Genomic DNA, 20552 nt, shown 5'->3' on the forward strand with positions numbered 1-20552 from the left:
ACAGTCTGAATGTCACCTCCTAACCCAAGCTCTGCTATCGCCAAACCTGAGATCCTGAAGAATAGGATTTCATAACCTAGAGCCTGCCTGGGGATCACACGATACCGTGCAACTTAATTTTTCACATGCCAAATGCTTTCTAAGCTAGATGGAGACAGACTAGCCTTGGCTGCCTGTCCCAGCAACACTGGCTTTTGCTTGTAAATCCAGCAGGCAGGAAATCCATTCCAAAGTCTATAAATTAGTTTTGGCTTTGAGTACACCAACCATTAATTTCTGTGTCTGCACTATTTCATGTAGAGCTTGGATGAAATATGTCCTTGTAGCTCTCAAAACGATTGAGTTACTCATGGATTTTGAGAGCAGTTGAGGAAATGAGTAGCTGTGCAATGGAACAAAACTACACATAACATGGTATAGCTCCTTGCCATGCAATCTTTCCTTTCAGAAAGGCTGCTTCTCCACTGCCAGAGGACACATGTTCTGTAACTGAAAGATACCATTGTCCATGCTGTGACTCCTGGGAGAACATTCCCAGTGGAATAGCTGGAACAATACATGTCCTCCAATCATGTTAACTCCCTGGGTTAGCTCGTTGGGTTTGAAGCTTACGTTTTGACAGGGCTCTTGGAACATGTCAAGGCAATTATATCGGTTTCAACATCACTGAAAAACTGACTCAGTTTACTTTCAAGGCCAGGCCATCGTCTTAGGACGTCTTTGGAGCAGAGATGCTCCAAAAGGGGCTCACAGATGGCAAGCTCTGAAGCTTCAAAATGCAGAATGTTTGACAAAGGTAATTAGGCACTCGCTGGCAAGCTTGGTCTGGTCCTAAACGAACATCTGTGTGATTACTTGGGATACTTGAAACTATTTAGCTTACAGAGGAGTTCATTACCCCCATCCCTGAGAAGCTGCTTCAGTCACTGTTGGGACTGCTGATGTGTTCTGCTACAGCAGTTTGTCCTCCCTGGGCTGTGCCCAGCGTTCCGTGTGACTCCAGCTGCACCCCACAGCCGCAGCATGGCAGGAGGCTCCCTGTGACTCTGCACTTTATCCTCCAGCTCCTGCTGTGTTAGTGCAGGCTCCTGCCTCCCCCAGCTTGAGTGCAATTTTCTCTGAGGCTAAGATCTAACCCATTCTAACCATCTAGAGGAGTTCTAGTGTTTTCAACATCTCTGCTGGGATGCTGGTGCACTTGTCCTAGTGCCCAGGAGAGTCACAAACATGCAATACAAATCCTCTTGTGTCAGGAGCTTTCAGATTAGATTAAAACCTAACTATTCATGGGGCCAAAAGGCACAAAAGGAGTCCAGGAAAACTGCATTTGTCTCTGTGAACAGCAATGAATTTCATGGAAAATTAGCCTCAGAATCAATACAAAGTTGGATGCATGATGCTGGGTTTTGTGCTCATGGGGCTTTCATGCTACAGGAGATGTTTCTTGTTCTGTGAATTGCTGAAAGGCTCGAAGAGTTTTGTGATTTTGCTGCTAATCAGTGTGTGACAGTGACATGCCTGATCACAGCAAGGTTCAGCAGAGAAGAACAGAACACAGCCTTTTCCATCCTTAGGCCCTTATTCCTGTTCTGTGGGAAAAAAACCCCAAACTACACCAGTGCTAGGAAGTCTCCATGGTTTAATATTCTTCATTCCTGACCTATAACCCTGCTAATCCAGCTCTGGAACATTTGCCTGACAACCTTCAAATCTACTTCAAATCTAAGCCTAAATCCCAGATGGGCTCTCTTCATCAATGAAGCCTAGCAACAGGGGCAAAATGGCTGCTTTAAAATGTAGAACACATTTGAGGAGTTAGGAAAGCAAAATTCCTCCACAGTTCATTTCTCAGTGGGAAGCAAAGAAAGATCTCCAGAGAGGAAAGCTACATTGAAACTACACCATCCTCCTTTGCTATAGCTTTCAGTGGAGCAACTCTATTTGCTCTGAACTTCCAGCAGTTGTTTAAAGCATTTGAAAGGGGATCAGAATGACCACATCTCACCTGTTGAGACATAGAGGCTGCACAAATACTCACAAAAACCTCAAATACAGAAATGCAAAATTGCTTTCAGTTATCATTTTAGACCTTCTCATTCAGCTGGGCTTACTCACAGAGTCTTCTACAATTAATGAACCCCAAGATCTGCTACAGTGAAACTTACTGGTTTGCAGGTTTTAGCCAGTTTGAAGCTTTTACTTCAGTGAAGGTTGGTGAGATTACAACCCAAAAGAGGCTTCATAAGATCTGGCTAGAGAAATGAATAAAAGGCTAAAGCAAATATTTCCAAATGAGTACATATACTCTCCCCCTGTCCTGGACTATTTTACAGAGACTCCAGAAGCAAAATCCTAGCTTTAATGACTTCACAGATAGCTTCCAGAGGGTAGGAAAAAGCCTAGGGACACTAGCTCAAAAACATTGTGGAAATTGCCTAAGCTGTAGAAAGTTTCACATTACCAGGTTGATGTTATTGGCTTCTATATGCTTCAGCACAAAGGTGGCAAGGAGCTGCGTGTCCCATTCAACAGCAGGATCATCTGGAAGCTCCCTGAAAATCAGAAGTACAATTAGTCACTTCACTGCTGAGAACTCTGTAAAGACCATGCTAGAAAAGAGAGACCCTCTTCTTGGAGAATGAAATCAGGATAACTTTATTTACCCTATAAACCCACTGAACCTTACTTAAGAGTCTTAGAAGCTCTTATATTGAAGGGTTGAAAGGGGGACAGCCATTTCAACACCCTCCTCATAGATTTGCCAAGACCTCCTGTTCTTCCTACCACTAGGGTAGATTTTCTGGCTGCTTTACTTCAAGAATCACCTACTTTGATCAATGATTCTTCTTCTCTATTCATCCCAATAAAATTTCCTTCTTTATTTGAAACCCCTTTAAATCACATTTTCCTGACCTTCCAATAATCATCTACTGGTGAATTACCTATGAAGAAGTACCAGAAGCAAACTCTTGCTCTCATTTAGACAGGAATAACCCGTGAGCCTCTACCAGAGGACAATACAGCCATCATTACATTGCATGGATTTGATAGTAGCTCTTCATCTATTTATTTTGTGCTTTGCATACCAACTGGGTATGCCAAGCATACTGCAGCTGAATACTCTGCCTGGGTATTTTAGATTGCAGGCTTCTAGGGGCAGGGACCATGAGCCAAATGCAAAATAACACCAGACAGCCAAGAGAATGATTCCATATTTACACAAGTGAGAGCTGAATGTGACCCCCATCTCCCCCATTATCTCTGAATGATGCCAAGAAAACACTGCTTGCCAAGTTAAAAAGGTTATTAGTAACAACAGGATAACTCACAGCTGCTAAAGCCTTATAATGACATGCTCAACTGGTCTTTTCTCAGACCTTTTCCCTCCTCTGATAGCCTGATAATTGCTGTGAGGTGGTTTAGCAGAGTAGTGGCTACATGGCTTTCTCACATGGATACAGGGGTTTGGATCTGAACTGATCCAGCTGTTTGCTGCAGAGAGCAGGAGTGCTACCTCCCAACACTCCTCAGGCCTTGCTGACTCCCCAGGCAGCAGGATGATAACATCTGCACCAGAACAACAGGAAAACGTCATCTTGGCACGCTCCAAATTAAAGCTTAGCCTGGGTCTTCATGAGAGGTCTTCTGGCCACAAATTTTCCCACTGCTGTTGACAGTAGTAGTAGCAGAAGGAAGGGCCTGAATTATAAACTGACCATTAGCATTTTACTGTCTGTGTTACACACTCCTGCTCTGCACAGGCCAAAAGAAAGTGCTGTTAGAAACCCCAGCAACAAGGGAAGGCGTTTCCACCTCGGGATGGTCCCTGGAGCAGGATTACCAACAACAGACATTTCTGCTGTTGCTTGCAATTCCCTCTTGTACAGACAGCATCTTTGCCTGATGTATACAAGAAATCTGAATGTCATCAGAGGAAAGATTCTTTGGTACATGTGGTGCCTGTCTCATCAACTCAACACATTTGCAGCTCATCTGCTCAAGAGAAAAACTTTTCATGTTTGAAGAGGAGGTGGCCCTGCTGACCCTGAAGGTATGACAAGTCCTACCATGTCACAGCAAGCTTTCAATGAGCACACTTTAAAAACAGGCTTCAGCTAAAACATCCCAAGCAACATGCACACTGAGCAGAGTCCAAGTGCAAGCCTCACAGTGCTTCAGCTGTTCAGATGGTACCTTTGAGGTTGTGTCAAGGCTTAATCTGATAAGAGTAAAACAATAAATTAGTCTAAATGGGATTCTTCACTGGCCACTGGCAATGCAAATACCATTTCCCTTTTTGGACAGGGGTGAAAGGGAGCTGTGGAGGAAGTGAGGAGTCCCATTAAAACAGAACCTGGGCTCCAACACTGAGAGGTCAGGAAAAAAAAGTAGGGCTTGGAATTTATGGCTTTGGTGTCATAGCCACTGCACTCAGCTTTATTGGGCTGTCTCCAAAAAGGCTGCTGGGTAGTAGAGCAGGTTTTAACTAGTTTAGATAGATAAAGATCACCCTCCTTCAATGGAAATGAACAGCTGGAGGCAACGGTTTAGAATCCCTGGAAACAAAACAATCTGAAGGCATGAGCAAATTAACTCCATGAACACTGAACTGATTAAACAGGATTATTCTGCAAAAAAATCTGCTTCTACACCATGACTGCTGCTCATGGAGAGAACACTTGCTCCAGTAAGGAAAAGGAATTATTTTTGTCAGGCACCAAAGAGAGAGAAACTGATCTTGCCAAACAAGATGCACACGTAGACAAACACATTCATAACTCATTAACATCCACCACGGGCCACTGAAGCCCATTCTGCAAACAAGAAGTGACACACAGGTTAAATGACCTGCCCAAAGTCAGCCAGATAAGTCAGCAGCAGAACTGGCAATACATAAATCCAGATCACTCCAGGAAATTATTTTTTTGTTTGGTCAGTTTGTATAATACTTTGTAAAGTCTAAAATTTAAACATTCCCATGACAGTAAGGACCCCACAGAAATCATGAGTCCAAAAACCTTCTGCCTGTGCTCTGGATATGAATAAATGGGTCCAGGCAAGGATGAAGGTGACTCAGAAAACCAAGTTCATATCCACCATACAGCAATGTACACAAGACAGGTTCTCACAGGAGATCTCTACACACCCTAGGAACTCTGTAGGTCCATTCAGTTTGAAAACTGCTGTAGTGCACAAAATAATCTCTTTAGTACATAATATTTTTTCCTATGATCAGAAATCAGTCCTCACCGAACTTGGTAAGTTCACTGGCTTGCAGCACTAGTGAAATAAGTTGAATGGACTTTTTTTAGCTTCAGGACTTTGGGTCACAAACATTCAGCGTTTAAGTGGTTAACTCTATTTTGTCTTTCTGGCTAAGGCTGATAATGCCTCCCAGCTCAAGGTTGAAGGGCTGAGATAAAGGACTCTAAAGGAGTGAAAATTAGCACATTCCCTGGAGCAGACTGGAGCTCATCCCGGGAGACAGGGTTCCCCACCCACTCTCTCTGTCCTCTGCCCCAGAGAGCTCCTCGCTGCTGCTGTCAGTCACTGGGACAGATCGAGATACAAATCCTGCACTGGAGGCCTCCTAGGTCACACTGCTGGAGGGCGTTGGTGGGACCAGTAGAGGGCTTTGGTCACTTGCCCTCACTTCCACACAACTCTTAAGAGTCTGGAAGTGATATTTATGGGCATTCCACATGACTGATAAGGAATGCAGGTGGCTACTTGGATGAGGCCAAGTTGACCAGAGAAAAATAGGGAAATGCATAGAGAAAGATAAAAATATAAAACAAAACAGTGGAATAGGGCTCCAGAAGTGTTGCTTTCCCAGCTACTTTCAGCAAAAGCCACACTGTGCACTGAGCAGGGAATGTACAGCTGTGGCAAGGGATCTACAGACTGGAGAGAAATGGAGAATTATGGTGCTGCAGTTGCTGCAGAATATAGTAGTGTCTGTCTCTGCTTGTTGATTTCAGCAGGACCAGTCACGAGAAACATCTCTTTGGAAAGCAAAACCTGGACTGTTCCACTCACCCATCCACTGTTGGTAGTGAGAACCAGACAGGAGCCCTGTTTTTCTCTAGCTCACCTCCTTGTTTCCTCCTCACCAAGCTGAGCAGACAGAGCAGACACTGGCATCTCCAGCTCCTCACACAGTGTTTCATAGGGAGAGGATGGTAGATGTCCTGCATATCCTGGCTGAGGCACCAGAGAGCAATAAGAGGGCCACAACAAGTCCCATCAGCAGTTAACCCAAAATTCGACCTTGTGTAGCTCTTGCCCAGCAGTCTTACAGCTGGCTGCAGGAGAGAAATGTCAGCAATCACTGCCTGATGCCAGCTCCTCTCCAGGCCTCCTCCTCCTGCCTGCTGTGGGCTCTGGACCATGACTCCTCTGATGCCTCAGCCTTGGCCATTCCAGCAGTGCCTGTAATTTTATCCCTGCCAGGAGCCTGGACATTTTGTAGGGTCGTCTTTCTAGGAACATTTGTGCTCAAGATAGCTAGGTTCCTGTCAGTTGCAAGGCCTCTTTTGGCTAAGACAGAGATTTAAAAACCTTCACAGATATATACTGCCAAGTTACACCTCTCTTACATGATATACTACTCAATCCCTGTCCAATTTTCCACTGCTCATCTTCCACAGCTCTTTTAACAGCCAGTGCATTTGTGTACAATCATCCTTCAAAGCCTTCCGGGGAATTTATTCTGCTTGTGAACTAAGCTCTCATGCTTGCTCTGAAGGTTAAGTTTAAACAGTTAGTCCATGTGGCTTTAACAAACTGCAAACAGGACAACTGGCCTTTACAATAACCTTGAGATCTGTTCCACCTGACATCTGTTCAATTGGGCAATCCTCAGTCCCTGGGAGCATGATAAAGCACTGCCTCTGGTTTTGTGGCTGTTACTTTGACAGGGACCAAGCAAGCACCCTCTCTGTCTTGGCAGGAAGCCTTTACAGGTGGCAGCAAGGTGGGGAGTGGCAATAGGGCTCCTTCTAGAAGCTGTTTAGGTCTCCATTAATACATTCTGAGCCATGGGAGCAAAACTTTCAAGGTACGAATGTGATTTTCCATTCCACTACACACCAAAAGGGTCAAGATGAAAGCTTTCCCATTTCTTACTGCCCTTTTATTCTGCAGCATGACCTTCATCAATCCAAGTCTAGGGACCAGGAAACATTTTTGCCTAACTTCTCTTCCTTATCCCTCCTCTCCCCAGTGAACGATTTTACATTAAATCAGCACAAAGGTGGGTAGATTGATGGTGGATTATTACATAGGAAAGAGGTGACCTGCCAAGCACTAGGTTCCCAGCTGAGAATAATGACCACAACGTGTTTGTTGGAACAAAGGATGCCCTTTGTATAAAGTTAACTGTATGAAATGAACATCTGGGCAATTGAAACTGGATCAAGAAGCCAAAGATCCCCCAGAACAAAATGACGTGAGTGCACAATTAGAGGAGCAGCCACGTGATGACCGGCGGCAGGCGCTGACCTTTACATCACAGCCCCACAGCCCCTGAAAAAACTCTGTCAACAGAAATCGTCGCATGCTCTCGAAAGTAGAGCAGAGAATTTGTATTTTTGAGATGCTGCTGAGATAAGGTAAGACAGGTTAGCCCTAGATCTTGAAGCAGAGCCTCTAAATCCTTACCTTAATAACTATTTATAAATTTCTCTTCCTATAATGGCCAATTACAGACAGGAGGGAAATGTTGCTGTCAGGCTGCATGCTGAGTCTCTGATTCAAGCGAAAAAAGCCCACTCAGACAAATGATCAGCATCTTGCAACATCATGTTATACAGAGAACAGATGCTGTGTGCTTATTGGAATGTAACAATCTCCAATTTAGAGGAGAAATGGACTAAACCAGGATGGTAACTGTCAAATAAAAAGCCACCTACGACAGAGAAGCTCAAGTTGAATTTTTTACAGCAGCAGCTTCCTCCCTCTCCTTATAGTAAAGAAAGCCAAATTATTCTGAAATTTGCATTTTAAGGCAGGAAATAAGAATCACAGGGTTTGGTGTAGGTAGAGGGTAAAGGAAGTGGTAGAAATGTCAATGACTGGAGTATTAAAAATAAAGTAACACGTCAAATATTTCAGAAAAGGAAAAAAGCAGAATGGCCATAATCCTCTTCTCCCATCCTTAACTTTTGTAAGTGTGTACATTTAAACCTCCTTTATGCAAATTTCAAAGGTAAATTAAGTAAGTTTAGATGCCAGCTAAGTGCTGATGTCACTGATGTGGCCATACCAGGCTGAAGACATGCATAAAGGGAAAGAACACAAAGACAGACAGCAGACTCGCTTCAGCTTGCTCCAAAGTCCAGGCAGACTGCTTGCTTCTTCACTGAGCTGTGCGAAAACACAGAGCACCTCTGACAGACAATGTTCCAAGTACCTCCAAAACTCCCCAAGGTAAATGGTAATTAAGTCTCTAGGGAACAAACTTTTTGACTTGTGCACGGTCCTGTGTTTCTGTTTGAGAAATAAGCATCCTTTGGGTTTAAATTCGGAGGAATTACTACAGAACACAGGATTGGTTATTTGCAAAGACCTATCCAAATGTCCCTGTACTCTTTTTTTCTTTTTTTAAATGAATAATTGATGATTTCTCAGCAGAGTTTAATGTCTATTCAGAGAGATGACACAATTGCTTATCATAATTTGAAATCTGGTATTCATTTGACGTCTGTGCCTCAGCACCTTGTTGATAAATTACAGCACAAAGCTCAGCAGGAACAAGTTCATATTCAACATCTTTGAACAAAAACAAATGATGGTACCTTTCAAGAACAGAAATGCACAGAAACTGCAGTGGGTAAAGCTAGTTTTAAAAAGTAGCTTTGAAAAACTACTTGTGGGAGGGGGCATCAGGCTCTGCTGTGTAAGACAGGAAACAAAACTCAGGTAATTCTGAACAGATCGCCGATTTAGTCACAGCTTTCCCATCTTCCACTCTTCATGCCAGCAAAATGGAAATAATTGTGTTCACACCTGCATAAAGAAGCTTGAGATCATTCTATGAAAAGCATTGAGTCTGTTCTCTGATTTCTAGATTGAAGTCTACAGCACATGTCTTGAAAGTCCTGGGTACTGGGAACCCCACAAAATTGTCCTTTACTCCCTGCATTTCCATCCCATGGAGTACTGAAACAAGTTTAACAAGTTAGTCCTGACTTGGAAGTCTGGGCCAAAACACAAAAGACTGCATAAAAGCTCCAAAATGATGAATATGGTGAACTGTTCTGCCCATATGGTGCAGAGGAATTCTGCAACAAGGATAATATCTTCCCAAGCAGTTAGGTCTTCCTTAGGGGCTGGTGCCAAGAAGTGATTGATTCCAAAACCAAGCATCATCCCTCCCAAATCAAGTGTCATCTCAAACTGCTTTGCTTTCAGCTGCAAACACCAAATGCTCCTTGGAACATAACCTGTTTAGCAGACACACAGCAATATTAGAGTTTTAAATTTCCCAGACTCTCCAGAGCACACAGAAAGCTGAGACATCTGGGCCAAATGTTATCTGAACAATGGAGACCCTGTTTGCCAAGCCACATGACCCAGGGTTGGATGTGCACCCTGCTGGGCACCTGGCTTTGGGCACATAGTGGCAAGGTGTCACCCTGCAATAACACAGCTAAGGAACATGATTTCTATTCAGGTGACACTGACAGAGAACAATTATTTCCAGCATCTGTCTACAGCTTCTTCTCCCATCCTTGGTCTCACACAGAGCAAATCACACCTCTGGCTGATGTGCACTTAATATACAACACTTACCCAACACTGTCGTGCAAACATGAGGAGAAACAAGACCTGGGATTCTTATGTGCAAGTCACAGAATTACAGCATTAACCAAGTTGGAAAAGACCTTTGAGATCATCACTCCATGTATGACACTCCATGTGTGACACTCATCACTGTGCTGCTGGAAACATGCTCAGGAACTAGTGTGAAAAACACTTCAGAACCTGTGTAATCATTGCTGTCTGACCCATCAGAGAAGGCAATGGGCACCATGTACCTTGCTGTCATGCAGAGCTTTGAATTCAGCTGCCAGAGGAAGGAGGGGTCACTAGATCATTTGCTCTAACCCATGCTGAGAAGTCTGCACTTCAGCTGAAGCAGAAGTCTGCAGTGGGTTGTTTGCAAGAACTATGCAGTGGTGTGGAGTGTTTCTGGATCCCTGGTGAGACCAGGAGTAGCAAAACAAGTCCCTAAAGATAATTCTTTAAACAATAAAGCAGTTCCCCCCTTTCACCTCCAAGCTGGGTGCTGTGTTTTTATATCCAACTTCATTTATGTTTGAGATGCACTCATTTTGCACATCCACTATCTGCCAAGCCAAGGCCAGTTACAGCCTTTGTCCCTGACAGCCATTACGTGACCAGAATATACTAAGTGCCTGTCAGCTGAGTGGGGCCCACAGATCCTACATGAGTGACCCATTTTCAGTCAGCCACCATTTAGCCTGTTTCTAGCACAACCAGCAGTTTCCAGCACTACAGACTGCCAGCAGGGACTTGCCAAGTGCTGGGCAAGAAGCCTCCCTTTCATTTTATAGAAGCTGGACTTTTGTGTGATCTGTTGGGGGCCATTAACAAAGTTCACTGAAAACAGCAGTCAGAGGCCAGATTTAGTAGTCTCATGAGATGTGGGGCTGCCATGCAGAATAATGAGTCAGCAGTTCCTTCTCTGGCCCACTGACATGTGGTTTGGGCAGCAGACAATAGGGCAGTGTGAAATGAAGTCAATTCCACTCACATAGAAGGTATGCAGGGAAGTAGACCATTAAAGTCCTTATCTAGCTCAGGAAAATGAGAATTCACCAACCTTTTGCTGAGTATCTGCTGGCAAAGTGCATTTCTGGTACTTGTCCCAACTGACTGACAAAGAACAGATTTATTAGCAACATCTGGCAATGTCATCTGCAGATTTCTAATATGAGAAACATCTTCAAACACACCACTGCTGGAGCACAATGCTGGGCAGTTATACATGGAGCAGCACTTCAAGGCCAAGATGTTTGATGGAAATGCTCAGTGGAAAGCCTGAACAGTGCACATGGCCTGTAGCAGTTGGTGGCCCATGAGAATTTTGCTCAACATTCCTGGAACAATCTGCTCTTGTCTGTGTCAGTTCTCAGAGGAGGGATAAACTGACCCAAAACCCAAAAAGGTGGACTCGCCTCTACTAACACCCAGCTCCTTGGCCTCAGTTCCTACTTTGGGATGTCTCTGGCCTCTCTGATATTTCTGACAGCAGTAGGGGAAGGACACAGACCATGTTTCTCCAAAAGCACCATCTGTACTATAAAGAATGAGCATCATTAGGCCTGTAGGAAACGATTGGGCAGCTCCCAGAGTGGCAGAGAGCAGCACTCGCTGCCTCATTGTTATTTCTGGCCTTGCCAAAGCGCCCAGGAATTCATCTGGGGCCTGACAGCGAGTCCTTCTGAGTGAGAACAGCAAGCCCAGCAACCCTACAATCCAAACTCATGTTTTAAAACTGAAATACAAATCACTAGCAAAACCAGGTCTCTGAGGAGCAAACCACAGGACTTCACTCCTCCCTTCCTCATTTCTTTTGTTTTGTAAAATGCTTTGGAAAAAAAGAAAGAGAAAAAAAAAAAGAACAGTGAAGCAGGGCAGGGCTTGGGAGGGGCTACATTGACCCATGCACCAAGAAGCCATGTCCAACTAACCTGAGTCCTGTCAGCACTGGTTCAAGAAGGACCAAGTTTAAGTTTCAAACTTCTGGGCAGGAGGTCTCACTCACCTGGCAGAAGAGCTGCAAGCAGACAGGTGGAAGGAGAACACCCTTCTAGCTAGGGTTTTACTACAGTACTAGCACATGAAGCTCTTGACACACATCATAACGTGACCAGGACTCCACAGTGCAAAGGGTACAAATCCAAGAGAATAGAATGACTGAAACACCACCACCTCTATCTGACAACTAAACCTAGGGCTACTTTGTCACAACCTAAATATTGAATCTGCTGCTGGAATGATAAATACAGCACATTGTACAGGCAAGTTCTGATTCTGGCCCAGGTAAGTTATTCAGAACTTTGCCACTGACTTAATGGCATGGGCCAGACCCTCAAAGAGAAGGACAGCCAAAAGCATAATCACTCCTACCAAAGAGACAGATCTTGGTCTGTTCGGCATCACAAACTGCAGACAGATTGCTCAGGAGAAAGCCTGAAGCCAAATGAGTCCCTCAGCCATTTTAATTAATCATCTAGGAAGAGAAAGCACAGAATAGTTACTTCATGGACATTTATTTCTCATGCCAAAACTTATGTAAATGCAGATGCAACTTCAGCGGAGATCTCAAGAGGATGGTGAAGCGATTCCAAATGCAGCTTCCCATATCATAACATTCCAGCTTCCCTGTACCAATTCCATCGAAAATGAGGTTTCCTAACGACTCAGCTTCCTACAACCAACCATCTCCTGCAATCCATTTGACCTATGCAATGCTATGGGAGTGGTACTTCTGGGAGCTATGGTGTATAACCCTGTATAACTCAAAGGTTCTGATGCCCCAAGCTCTCTAGTTGGGTGCAAATTTTATTACCACCAACACTTCCTTTTGTAAGGCAGCTTGTATCACCAAGTTGAACACCTATCTTCACCATGAACTTGGTTCCACAAATTTTACTGACATGCAAAGTTTCTTCTCATGCAAACAATCCTCTTGCAGGCACTGTCTTGCCAGCTCCACTCACGTGAGAGCCTCAATTACATGATTACATGAGCAAGCTCTAGGCCAGGCCCTGCTCTGGCTCTGCAGCTGCTGAAAACCCGCAGCACTCCCACAGCAGCCCTGCCAGGAACCACCTTTGGAACTCCAGCAGCAGCAGCTACGTGGGACTCAGCAGTAACGGAGGAGCCCAAACGCAACGACCTTTATTGCTGAGCCCTCCTCTCCTCCGTGCTCTGAGCTCCTGGAGCATTATGCAATGGCTTTGCTATAGCAACAGCCGGGGTGCTCGGCAGTAACCCCGGCGCTGCCGCGGGCCCTGGTGCAGCCACTGAACTTTGGCCCACTGGTGAGCCTCCCACTCCCGCAGCGCTGCCGGCCTGTTTACACTGCTCACATGACGGGGGAGAGGGAGGCTCCTGGCAGCCCACAGCATCCAGCCGGATTTCTAGGACCAGGCCAAGACTGCCAAAGGCTGGAAGTGATTAACTCTTGCGAGTAGGGGCTACGAGCTCCAGCTTCCGCCTGCCATGGCTCTGGGTGGTGTGAGTGGGGCTCCACCTTCCCCGCACCACTGCGGGAAACAGGGCAGGATTAAGACACTCAGTGAAGTGGGGTAAGGAAATCAATAAGCTTTAAAGGAGGAAACTATCTTTTCTTTTTATTTTCTTTCTTAATGAGTGGCAGTTGAAGGAGGATAATGAACTGGAGCTGGGAACATAATAAGCTCATTGGGAGCTATGTGCTATGCATTGAATGCACCTGGGATATAGGGGGGTGCACAGAACTCCACCAGTGGCACAGAACTGTGTTGGCATAGTGTTCCATGGGCTTTGGAACACCTCACAAGTCCCAGGAGCACAGGAGTACCTTGGAGACAGGGAAGCTGTGCTCTACAATGGCCTTGCTAGAATGGTTACTTAATCTTACAGCACAGTCCTGTAGGAAACAGCTGCAGATCACAAACCTGCAGCCGTGCCATCGCTGGTGAGCAGGACTAGTAACACCTCAGCACTTCTACAGCATTTATGTCCACACATTAACAGATACTCATTAACTAACCCCACTGTGAGGCTGGTATGGGGAAGCAGGCAAGTAATAACCTCCACATTTTATGAGACAATTAAGAGCTCAGGTAACTCTCCCTAGAGAGCCCAAGGCAACAGCACTGAGTCAGGGACAGAGCCTGGAATGGAGCATGTGAGCTCCCAGCACGGCTGCAGCCCAGTGCTACATCACCCACACTCACTCCAGGAATACATTTTATTGCCTGGGGCAAATAACAACCCATTTTTCAACAGGCCTCTTAGAGGTGCTCTGCAGAGCCTCATATATTCCTGGGTACTTGGACTGTGCAGAAAACACATTAACAGTTGCAAATTATCCATCATTTCATCAGCATCACAGGATGTGTGATTATTATCTTAAAATACCTCCCAAAACCTGTCCATGGCTGAAGTGTTGACCTCTGCATCATCTCATTGTGTGCTGGACTGCACTGGTATAACATAGAGCTGGTTGACTGTTTCTGCCAATATTCTTGTCTGCTTATGTACTTGTTACTTAGAAGTAGTCTACATAAACTCAGTCTTACCCTAAAATACTGCATTCTCCAGTAAACCCTCATTATTCCCAGTAAAAGGTTGTGTGAATTTATTTTCTTTGCTATGAAGACAAGTTCATTGTAACAAGAATAGACCCTGCAGTTACAGCACTGAAAAGCAGGTATGCTTTGGTACCAGAACTAAATTCCTTTTGACAGCTTCACCCACAGTTATACCTGCATCCAGATGGAAATATTTCATACAAAACATTGAAAGGGAATTTGTTACGGCTGCCTAAAAACCTAAGCACTGAAATTAAATGAGTCTCATTTTTGCAGAAACAGGATCACTGCAGTAAACTGTTCCCCAGCCCCTTACTGGTCAGACTGGCTGAGTTCTCTGGTGTTTGTATACAAGCTCTCCATGCAGAACCTCGACCTATTAACACAAGTTCTGCAGACCCCTCACCTTCTCTTCCCCACAGACTAAACCTCTGTCTGCCAGTGTTTTAGCTTGTAATATTAAACACTGTCTTCTCCAAGGCAAATGATAAACCAGCCTTGGCAGCCCATCATGTGGCTGCTTGCAAGAGTAAGAGAAATGTTGAGTATTTGGCTTATGAAACAAAAATACAGGAAGAAAATATTTGTAACAATGCTACTGTTTAAATAAGAGACCATAATTTATTACAGATGTGACCCTTCCTTCCAAAATGAAGGGTTTAAATCTTTCTGATGCTATGCAGTGACATGAAGTAGGATGGACTTAATGAAGAATACATCCAACTTAAAATTGTCAGCTGCCCCCTTTTATCCCCTGCCATTTTGTACCCCAAAATAAGCACAAATTATGCTTCTTTCAAGCACAGTTTGCCAAACTTTTCAGTGCTCAGAAGATTAAAATTTTTATTTACAGGAAAACATTCATCCTTCGTCTGAAAACAGACTGGACACTTAATGCACTTAATGAAATTCAGTTAAATATTAACTGTTAAAGAAGACAGAAGATTGGTTAAGCTTACAGTCACAACTATAAAGAATGAGGAAGGCATGTGCAAGGATAAGGCTCTGTAAGGAATGGGATTATTTAATGCAAACAGTAATTGCAGGGAAACAGACTGCAGCACTGAAAGCAGACAGCACTGCAGTGACTGCACAAGGAGTGTGCAGGTATAATGGGAGAGCTATTGCATCACTTGTTAGAATAGGAGGCATGACTTGGCATGGAACTGCCATCAAATTATTTAATGCTTCAGTTGGCACAGAAGGATCAGATAACAAAATATTCATCCCAAATCCTGTTTCAGTTTCTAAAAGAGTATTTCAGCTTCGTGCACAGCGGGAATTTTATTTTTTCTCTTAACCAAGACTGATTGAAGAAGCTACAGGAGGCAAAAGATGCTTAATGATGTCCAGCAAAGCATTTATTTCCCCTGGTCCTCATCTCTAACGCAATAAAATTGAGACTATGGGTCACAAACCACCACCCACATTTGCAAAATCTAGTGTGCATTTGAAAAAAAGGTGAATATGTGACAAATGAAAGCAAGTATTTCCTATTTGCTTCATCAAGTTCTGTTTGCTCCTTTAAAAAAAAAAAAGCTGGTGTTGCATCATCAAAACAGCTACATTTGCTACAGAACAAAGTACCTCAAGTGCTCAGAATTGGCTTCAGTATCTCCCACCAAGAGCAGCTGTAAAATTCCATAAGCAAACTCGTAAATCTCAACCCACTGCTCTGAGATAGTGAGTATCTTTCACGCAGTCTGAGTCATTAGAATGAAAATCCCTATCTATTTTCTGAACAATCTGTCAGTATTGCTTACCTCCTTCTTCTATTCATAGCTGTTGTATGTTGGGAATTCTGGATTGCTGGCACTCTCTGTTGGTGGGATAAGCTCTCTTAAACAAATTTCCTCTCTGGTAGTGGGGTTACAGTCAATATACTCCCAAACCACCAACTGTCCCTTTAAGGAATTTATTATTTTTAATAGTTTGCTCTAATCTGAGGTACTGCACCCACCAACTTCCATTTCAAGTTCACACTGGAACTTAAAAACTTTGTAATTTGATGTATCCTGATTGAACTAAGGCCAATGGGAATAAAGCCATTTAGCTTTCATGTGAACTCAAAAGAAGAAAGGCTTCTTTGGCAATATAATTACAGAGCACAGATCTTCTAAGAGGAAATGAACTAGAGGGATTTATATGATTAGATTTTGTCTTCCCCCCCTTTCCTTTTTAATGATTGCTAAGGCTTTCCTTCACTCATCCCCTCCAGTCTGAAAGCACAGAGTAAGGAAATTCTTAGCAGGCAGAAACTAGGACTGTTAGAGATGTTTCAGTGGGACACTTTTATGGGGTGGACTGTGTCAATGTCAATTTTTCACGAGGCCCACCACACGTCTTTACCTAGCAGCAGCCTTAACATTTCCCTGAAACTGATCAAGAAGTCAGTCATGCCTGTGGCCCCTTACTAATGCTTTCTTTTTGTGGCAGGCAGCACTCTGGATTGTAGCAGGCAATACTAAAGGGCAGTGGCTAGTTTACTTAGTTGTCTTGCTAATGAAGTGGTTGACCCAGGTTGACCAGGTCAGTGTGACTTAATCATCATAAGCAGAAGGAAACAGCAGCAACAAGTGGCAGAGCTAATTAACGTAGGTTCCTTCCCTAAATGGACTTTCTCAACCTTGTGGCTCACGTTCACAACCTTTGGCCTGCCTAAGCATTCAAACAACGTGACTGTGTAGATACCTGTGGCAACAAAGATACCTACAGCTATTTATTATGTCCCATGGAGCTGTATATATTTATTACCTATGCACTCTGTATGATTCACAAGAAGCACTCAGGTTATAAACACCTATTTACACTGTGTCAGTATTCCAGGATCTCTGCTGATGGGCTCTTAGTTACAAGGTACACTGTAAAGTGCACGTTTTACCTATTAAGTGTTTAAAGCTATTTACCTTAAAGCCTGTCTTTCTCTCTCTACAACAATGCAGCTGCAGAAATCATCTGAGACACTGAAACAAATGGTCCCATGATGTAATCCTAAGAGAGCTGGAGGAAGGGCATTTTCAGCAAGAACCCTGACAGCAGAATCTGCTTCTCTTTAAGTCTGACTGGTTCTCCTAGGAGAAGCAGTATGACAAAATGTTTTGCAGATTTGTACTTAAATGCATGGCTGTCAGTCCTAAACGCTGCTCCTTGTCCTTATGATAATTACAGGGAATGCTCAGTGGAGATGTTTTCTAAACTGAAATAAGCAGAATCAATACAGACTTGAGTTAACTGCACTGTCACACTGCATGAATAAAACACACCCGTGGATGCTCTTGGCTAGTATTCAAGAGGGATTTGGTCATTGTTATTGCTATGCAAACTGCGTTTTAAATAGTGTGCAAGCAGTTTAAAAATCTCATTTCTGTCTTTCATCTATTATTGTTACCAGTGACTCCTAGGATTCCTCAAACAGAAAGAGTTGCACATTTCCCTCTGTCACACAGCACAAAGGAAGAAAAAGAAACATTTCAGAAAACAGATATGTACAGCTGTAAAACCATAACACTGTGCAGGGATCTAGGGGACAGATACATAAAAATTACTCAATATTTAGAAGTTTACATCAAACCATCTGCATTTCTTCTATATAATTCCCCACCACCAGACCACCCTTTTTTCATGCTGCCTAATGAACTGCTACAGTAAAACAGACTCCCAGACCTTCAACTGGTTTTGCAGTTTATATATCCTTTAGAGGATCTCACAAAATGATTGCCAAACTTCTAAAGATGGCAGCTTCCTTTATCACCCCAAACAGACAAAGGTTGTTTCAGTTCACTGCTGAGGCACTGAAGCATATACAGGTCTCATCTGATTACAAGAGCCTGTAAGGCCCCAAGGCAGTAGAGACTGTCAACACAGCTGTCCCTGTGTGCTAAGACAAATGTCCTGCTGGGCAATCCCTGAATCAGAATGGAAACACATCTTCTGAAACGGATTAGGGGTAAGGACAAGGACTGTAAATAGGCCAGGGAGCCAGGAAAGTTTATAAGGTATTATTAGAGGAGCTTCTATCAAGCTACTAGAAAGTCTTTTGACCTCAGTGCTGTTTTGTAAACCCAACTATTCTTCAGCATTTTATTCCTCTTGTCACCTGTAGCTAGCAGAAGTATATCTAAATTAACATATTCTGAGCCCATCTTGCTTTGTACACACAAGCCCACACAGAATGTGTAAAAAGCTCTCAAAGAAGGGAGGTGCAGTGATCTGCAGGCTGATGGCATCATGAGCTCTTGAAGCAAAGCAGCCCTGCTGCCTCAGCACAGAGCAGCTCTCACCTGCATCCACCCAGCCCAGTGGCACAGGCTGTGCTAATGCAGCAGAACGGCTCAGCGACCCCCAGGAGTGATCCCTGCCCCCCTCCTTCTCATCCCCATGAGGACAATCCTTCCAGAATTTCTCCTGTCTCTGCTGAGTAAGAGATGAATCAGGAATGCTGTAATCAAAATGTGCCACTCCATCAGATCTTTCATTGACATCCTTGACTCTTCTCTAAACTTATGACCCAGCAACCACCTTATCCTCCTTCTGAGGTATGACAGACATTACAGACATCATTGTATGGGGATATCATGACATGGAGAGCACAGAAAAACTGCAGGCACTGGCAAAAATTCTGATCCTTACCAGAGCTCTGCTTAGAAAACTGTCTCTCCTGACACACTCTGCAGCAGAGGGAAACTGGAGCAATCCTAGCTCTCAGTCTTTGTAGCCACTGAACATGACCATCTCCTGAATATAAATCCTGAGGGTTAAACTTCCCAAATAAATTACTGTTCGTGAAGATCCCTTTAAGGCCATACTAATCTGGGCTACACTGTTTCAGTTTGGCAGGTTTGCTTCTCTAATCTCTCTTGATTTTTTTCTTTTTAATGAATTTTCTGGTCATCTGTGGCTTAGAAAATGATTGATTCAGTGGGTATCTACCCCCACAAAGTCACAAAAATGATGACTCTTCTCCTGCATAATACTTTATTGCTTCCTATATCCATGCTTTTGGTGTTTTAATCACAACTAGAGGCTCAGACACTCACATCTTAGCATGTATGGTATATTGGATAAGCCAAAAAAACATTGCCCAGACGTCTAATCTCTTATCACAAACATCTGAAATTTTCTTTTGCTCTGAGTCACTGATAAAAAATTTACTTCATGGAACATTTGAAGAGGGAATTAAAAAAAAAGAAAAAAAGAAAACCAGCCATATAAATCAGAATCTTTAAAACATTTTCTGTTGCTGTGTCTTGTCTCTCTCCATTAGGCTCCTGAAATGGTCAGTGATGGCTTCTGACATTCCAGCAGTGGCTGCCTTACAGGCAAACTCAGACATGGGGTGGTTAGGGTCCGAGGCAGCAATGATCCCTGGCCATGCTGCTTTTCACTTGCAACAAACCCACAGATGCTGGGATCAATCTAGCAGTACATGAAGAAGAAAAAAATCCTACCTAGCTCTGTCAGCCATGCAGGACAGGTTGATTTCAACCCACCCATTTTAAATAAGTGATTTAATTATTTCTGGAACAGCTCCATAGCTAAGCAGAGAATTTAATTTGTACAGTTTATTGCATTAACCAGCATGGAGTGATGTATTTTTCCTCACTAACTTAATTTTTATTCATGGTTTGTGCAGCTTGGAGTTGAGCTGGAAGCTGGAGCTCAAAGAGATGAGAACAGTATTTTACAATTGCATTCTAACATTAGAATTTCTAGAAGCGTATGGAAAAGCTTACAAAAACACAACATTAAAACCTAACAGATCCAGTAAACAAAGAACTAATAGCTGTAGTTCAGGAGATAGAGCAGTTGTTTTTGGATCACATGTGCTCTTCAGGCATCTAAAATATTAGTAGAACAGACTTTCACATCTATTTTTATTCACAGACCACAAGACGAGAAAAAGCTTTCCTCCTTCCTTCAGTTTTGAATGAGCCTCTCAACTCCCAGTTACCTACTTTCAGAATTAGGTAAGACAAGACAGCTAAAATGGAGTCATTCACTCTAAAAAAAGTCCACTGCTTAGTCAGAGATCCCCATCAATTCAGTGGGTTACTTCCTCTTAAATACTGGCAGGAAAAAGCATACTGCCTGCCTTTTTGATTTCATGTCAGTTATCCTATTAGACAACTCGAAGCTTAGTTCTTAGTACAGATGGTCATAAATGTACATTCAATCACAATGGTTTATTTGAAACCATTTAACATAATAAAATATTAATAA

At 43.4% G+C, this 20552-nt stretch overlaps 1 protein-coding gene across 1 annotated transcript in view; it reads right to left on the reverse strand.

Annotated features, from left to right (window-relative positions):
- PIGL (phosphatidylinositol glycan anchor biosynthesis class L) overlaps nucleotides 1-20552 on the reverse strand; it is a 59011-nt gene that overhangs the window by 18467 nt on the left and 19992 nt on the right. Inside the window, exon 3 of the mRNA XM_054394544.1 lies at nucleotides 2462-2552. Coding sequence (XP_054250519.1) covers nucleotides 2462-2552 — 91 coding nt within the window. The remainder of the gene's footprint in view (nucleotides 1-2461; nucleotides 2553-20552) is intronic.

This window comes from Indicator indicator, chromosome 30, assembly GCF_027791375.1.
Source record: "Indicator indicator isolate 239-I01 chromosome 30, UM_Iind_1.1, whole genome shotgun sequence".
NCBI lineage: Eukaryota > Metazoa > Chordata > Aves > Piciformes > Indicatoridae > Indicator > Indicator indicator.